The sequence below is a fragment of the Lactuca serriola genome, chromosome 5, assembly GCF_051521515.1.
Source record: "Lactuca serriola cultivar US96UC23 chromosome 5, Lser_US96UC23_V15, whole genome shotgun sequence".
Lineage (NCBI taxonomy): Eukaryota > Viridiplantae > Streptophyta > Magnoliopsida > Asterales > Asteraceae > Lactuca > Lactuca serriola.
In genome coordinates this window covers 151,076,077-151,081,479 of record NC_136412.1, presented here as the reverse complement: position 1 = coordinate 151,081,479, position 5,403 = coordinate 151,076,077, and the positions used below count along the sequence as shown (strand labels likewise).

Genomic DNA, 5,403 nt, shown 5'->3' with positions numbered 1-5,403 from the left:
CAATAATATGTGATAAGCCTACATTCCATCGGTTTTCTTCACTGTTAGCAAATCCAAACCCCGCAAAGCGGGGTTTCTTATCTTGTTATTATTATTATTATTATTATTATTATTATTATTATTATTATTATTATAAATTTCGATAACTATATAAAATCCGGACAACATTTTAAATTTCTATGATGAAAAACGGTATCAATGTTGGAAATTTTGTGTCTTATTTCGTTTTTTTATTCTATTTTACAGCCCTTCATTTTTTATTAGTGACATCTCATTTGAGGATTGCAGGTCATTTGAGGATTGCAGGCAGCCAATTCAATTTTAGCAAATCCAAACCCCGCAAAGCGGGTTTCTTATCTAGTTGTTATTGTTGTTGTTGTTATTATTATTATTATTATTATTATTATTATAAATTTCGATAACTATATAAAATTCGGATAACATTTTAAATTCGGATGACATTTTAAAATCCGGACAATACTATAAAATTCAAAAGGCTACATAAAATGGAATAAAAGCAAAGTTTGTCTTTATTTTAGAAACAAATCGATACCGTTATTGTCTACTGATAAATTACAATTCACCCTAACCATTATGTAATGGTTTATTACAAGGAGCATATCCAATGTCTGATGTTTTGTGTAGACTTCTCCGTACATACAAATCAGAATATTCGGCAACATGAGTATACAATTGCTCAACTAAATGTCTTTAATCTGCATAACACACAACAGAAATGTAATACTGAATTAATTCATATTCGTGATAAATAAAGACAAACTTTGCTTTTGTTCCGTTTATATAGTCGTTCGAATTTTATAATGTTGTCAAAATTTTTAATGCCATCCGAGTTTTATATGGTTATCGGAATTTATAATAATAATAATAATAAATAATTAAAAATAACAAAAAATAAAATATGGAAAAAAACAACAAAAGACAAAAAATCAAATCAGAGGGGTAGAAGATGGGGGGGGGGGGGGTGTACTTATAGCATTAGCCTTAAGCAATCCGCTCACTAATCTTTTAAGTGAATTTTTCTATCGTAATTGCTATACGTATGTGCAATGTGTGTACCCTCTCCATGTGAGGGGAATAGTGTTTTCTGTATCCCCTTATTGTGAGGGGATGAGTACTTATAACACAACCCTTTTCTATGTACCCTCTTGATTTCCTAATCTATCCAATTTTTGTCTTTTCCTTTTATTTTTGTCTTTTTGTTTTTGTTTTTTTTTGTTTTTTTGTTTCTTTGTTTTTTTTTTTTTTTTTTTTTTTTTTTTTTTTTATATTTTTGTTGCTTTTTATTATTACATAATATTAAACAAATAAAAATCTTGTTTTTTTCTTTTTCCTTTTGAATTGTTTGGATGCTATTTTTTATTAAATTAAAAAAACGATTTTGTTTAATTACATTTTTTGGTCTTTTTTTGTTGTTTTTGTTCCTATTACATAATATTAAACAAATTAAAATATTGATTTTTTTGTGTAATTTTACGCTTAAAAAAGTTACAAACATTAAAACCAAATTATGAATTTAAAATTTTACCCCTAAATTTTTAAAGAGTGTCACTACAACGTTATTATTAAACATACATTGTTATTATTAAACAAATTAAACATTAAACATTAAAAAACATTAAATTATTACATTCGATTAACATGATACAAGGTAAGCATATGTTATTATTAAACAAATTAAAACTTTACATTTTACTAATTATCTGATATGCTTTCAGGATGACGATTATTGCATGGTCTATATGGTCCAACGTAAACATTCAATCGAGCGTGATAAAATGTTTGCCATCCAGTAGAGCGTGCTGATTTGTGCATATTGCATATCCAAGAAACATTAGCCATTGGACAACCCTCTTGTAAATTAACCTTAACATAATAAACACCATTAAGGAGGGCGATATTTATAATTGGATGACTTGGAAAATCTTGTGGACCACTCCAAAGTGGGAAAGATGTTGAAGATTTGAGCTTGCTTAAGAAATGAACAATAACACCATACTTATTAGCAATTAGAATACCACTAGCAATTAGAATACCAACGTCAGGCATAATCATCCAATATTTTCAAATCACGGGTGTTCCATAAAAATTCAATGCTTCACTAATGATATTTATATCATTTGCAAAATCCACTCTATAATCATCAATGTGCATCAATAACTCTCTGTATAAGTCCTTGCGAATTTGATGCCAATAGTCTTCACTATAACCAAGAGCAATAGCTACTGCACGAAATCCACAATGTCCATCTCCTTCCACATTTTGTATGTTTGACACATATTATTGAAATTCACTTGAAATATCATCAATAAGTGCATGGTCGAAGTATGATCTTTGATACGTTGGTTCCTGGTCGAACATTGAAGATTCTCCAAACGAATATGAACTGTGCCTCCCTGGTTCCGGTTTTTGGTTTAAATCAATCATATTAGACCCCAAATAATCTGGTGCATACGTAAAAAGAACTATGTCTACGAGGATCTTGACTTGGCAGAACCGGAGGTTTTGCTTGTGATGGTTTTGTACTCGCTCGTGGACGTCCACGAGTATTTGTACGAACAGCAGGCTGAGAAGCTATAGTAGGTGATGCCTTCCGTATATTCATAATTTTTTGAAGATAATTAGCCTTCACATTGTTTGACTGTTTATTGTAGCTTTTCTTTAAAAGGTCCGCTTCATCATCAAAAGTCGATTCATCTTTTTGGGTGACCAGAACGACTTTCTCTACTTCAAGTATCCTCAACAAAAATCAATTGACTCCAAGGGTATTGTCGTCCTGTATTGTAATAAAATAAAATTTCGTGGGCATAAGTACTACGTAGGTTACGCCCACATTTGGCCTCGATTATATTTTAAAATTTTGGTCGATCTAATTCTTGGAACAGTTTTTGTAAAGCATGTTGTGAAACTTTACATCATAAGCATTTGAAAATGTATATGGTGTGGAAATGTTTTACTTGGATTCTGCTTTTTTCAAGGCTTCATTTTATGGTTGTGTATTGTGATTTAACTGTCTTGTCAATATACTCAAAAAATCTGTGCAACTTGGAGTGATTTGAATCCAAGTAATTTTTAAATCTAGCAAGTTGACTCTCGACTCTATTATTCATGTGGTTGCCTAAGTGTAAAACTTTGTTTATTCATAATGATACAAACATTTCCTTGTATTTATCCAACCAAGTTTGATTGAGATAATTGAAAAGAACTGAAAAATAAAAAAATAATCGATAAGGAAATATGTAATAACTCATAATGATATAAAGTGTAATTATTCATAATGATATAAACTGTAATTATTCTAATAATTCAAAATTTTAATATGCAATAATCGATGAGGAAGTTGAGCATAGTTATTCTAATGATTTTTGTCGTTGAATCGATGCATAATAATTCATAAAGTAAGGAGTAATACTTCATAAAGAAGAGTAATAATTCATATATATATATATATATATATATATATATATATATATATATATATATATAATTGAAGAGTAATAATACCTAGATAGTCTTCCAATAATGATTGAAGTAGAGCATAGTTTTCTAAATATGATCTCCTTGTTGATGACTAAATTAGATTCGCTCATACTTTCTTATATGATCCCCAAATACCCTTAGACTTTAAAGTTGGTTTGCAATGTTTCTTTATACATTCAAATATGTGTCATTTACAAAGTAAGCGATTGGATGCAGGGAATACATTTGCACATGCATTTAGTAAGGCTAACTCTCTATCTGTGACGATCACATATGTCCCATCATATTAACGAAATGTGGTGCTAAGACAATTTAATGCCTAAGTATAATTTTCCTCTTTCTCTTTATCCATATACACGAAAGCTATGGAAAATGTGTTGTTTGTTGAAGTGACACCAACAATTTCAAGAAGAGGCATGTTATACTTGTTTGTCTTATATGTGGCATCCATCATTAACACTTGTGGAAATGCATTCAATATATTCAATGATGTCTGATGAACAAAAAACAAGTTTTCCAACTCATTGCTCGTGTCATATGTTTGAAACTCATAACTTGCATTTTGCTTCGACGTGCATGCATTTGTGATCTATATTTTTCTCGTGACCTATAAATGGTGTCTATGGTATTTACATTATGTTCATTTTGACTCTTCAAGGTCGAAAGAATATTGTGTGGAGGGACATCATTATCAGTCATATCTTCCACCTCATCTTCTGTCAGTTGTTTTGCAAATTCATGACCCTCCATATACATTACAGGGTCATGATTATGTTCACCATTTTTAACCTTCAAGATCCAAAAATCATAAGTCTTATAATAATTTCCGACCAATTCAAAGGGAGAATTTATTTTTTTGTCCTCGTATTTCTACCAGATGTATTTGTGCCTCTATAGACACCACTCTGATTACAAGCTAAAATGATTTTTGAAACATAGCCTCCACTTGTTTTAGCTTTTGATTTCTTTGTAATGACCACATATCCAAGAGTTCGTGAAACATGGTCAACCCACTCCTTAAAATTTTCACGAGTGCTAAACACCTGACAAATAAAATACATACATGGTTAGTTTGAAAATTGTTCCAACGTATTAATATACAAAACTATAAAGAAAAAAAACAAACATGATCAGTTTTAAAATTCGCCATATGATTTAATTGTTGTAGATGTATTGATTTAGTACGTTATATAAACCACCCTACGAAAGTTTTCAATATGATTGTCATTAATTTATTCGGACTAGAAACGGAAGAGAATGAGAAAAAAATATTGTGTACAAATCACTTCCCTTTATTTTGAATTTTAGTTTATATTTTGTATCTATCTCTTTGTTATAATAGATGCTATAATGAATATACTACATGATAAATATTTATCCTTTACCATATTACTTTGTTTTTTTTTTGTTAATGTAAATGAAAAAAAGAAAGAGTTGATTTGGGTTTAATCAATTCTAAAACAATCAAAGAATTAAAAATGCAGTGGAAAATATAAATGTACAATTTCAGACTCCCATTTTATATCCAATTATACAAGAATAATAAATAGACACAAGGCTTTAGTTCATACCTTATAGTGTGGGATCATTTGTTGTAGAAGATGATAATCGTCGGCTAATCACTATTAATATCTATCTGGGTAGATTTGGTATGCTATATATACCAAATAATATCTATCTGGGCAGATTTGGTATGCTATATATACCAAATTGTATTACAGCTATTCAATCAAAGAATTAAAAATGCAGTGGAAAATATAAATGTACAATTTCAGTTCCCCCATTTTATATCTAATTATGCAACAATAATAAATAGACACTCATAAAAGGCTTTAGTTCATACCTTATAGTGTGGGATCATTTGTTGTAGAAGATGATAATCGTCGGCTAATCATTATTAATATC

General features: G+C 29.7%; 1 protein-coding gene across 1 annotated transcript; it reads right to left on the bottom strand.

Moving 5' to 3' along the window:
* Nucleotides 1-3,817: 3,817 nt before the first annotated feature.
* Nucleotides 3,818-4,648, bottom strand: LOC145049881 (uncharacterized). Its single transcript, XM_078998224.1, has 4 exons — nucleotides 4,625-4,648; nucleotides 4,398-4,541; nucleotides 4,132-4,287; nucleotides 3,818-3,991 (listed from the first exon to the last, which is right to left on the bottom strand). The coding sequence occupies exons 1-4, from the start codon at nucleotides 4,646-4,648 to the stop codon at nucleotides 3,818-3,820; spliced, it is 498 nt and encodes a 165-aa protein (XP_078854350.1).
* Between the last annotated feature and the right edge of the window lie 755 nt (nucleotides 4,649-5,403).

Excerpts from the sequence above, each read along its gene's own strand:
- LOC145049881 (XM_078998224.1), bottom strand. The coding sequence starts at position 4,648 with ATGGCGAATTTTAAAACTGATCAT. Across the intron at positions 4,542-4,624 it reads CGAATTTTAAAACTGATCAT|GTGTTTAGCACTCGTGAAAA; the intron begins GTTTGTTTTTTT and ends TTTATTTGTCAG. Across the intron at positions 3,992-4,131 it reads AGAGTCAAAATGAACATAAT|ACATCATTGAATATATTGAA; the intron begins GTAAATACCATA and ends TTTGTTCATCAG.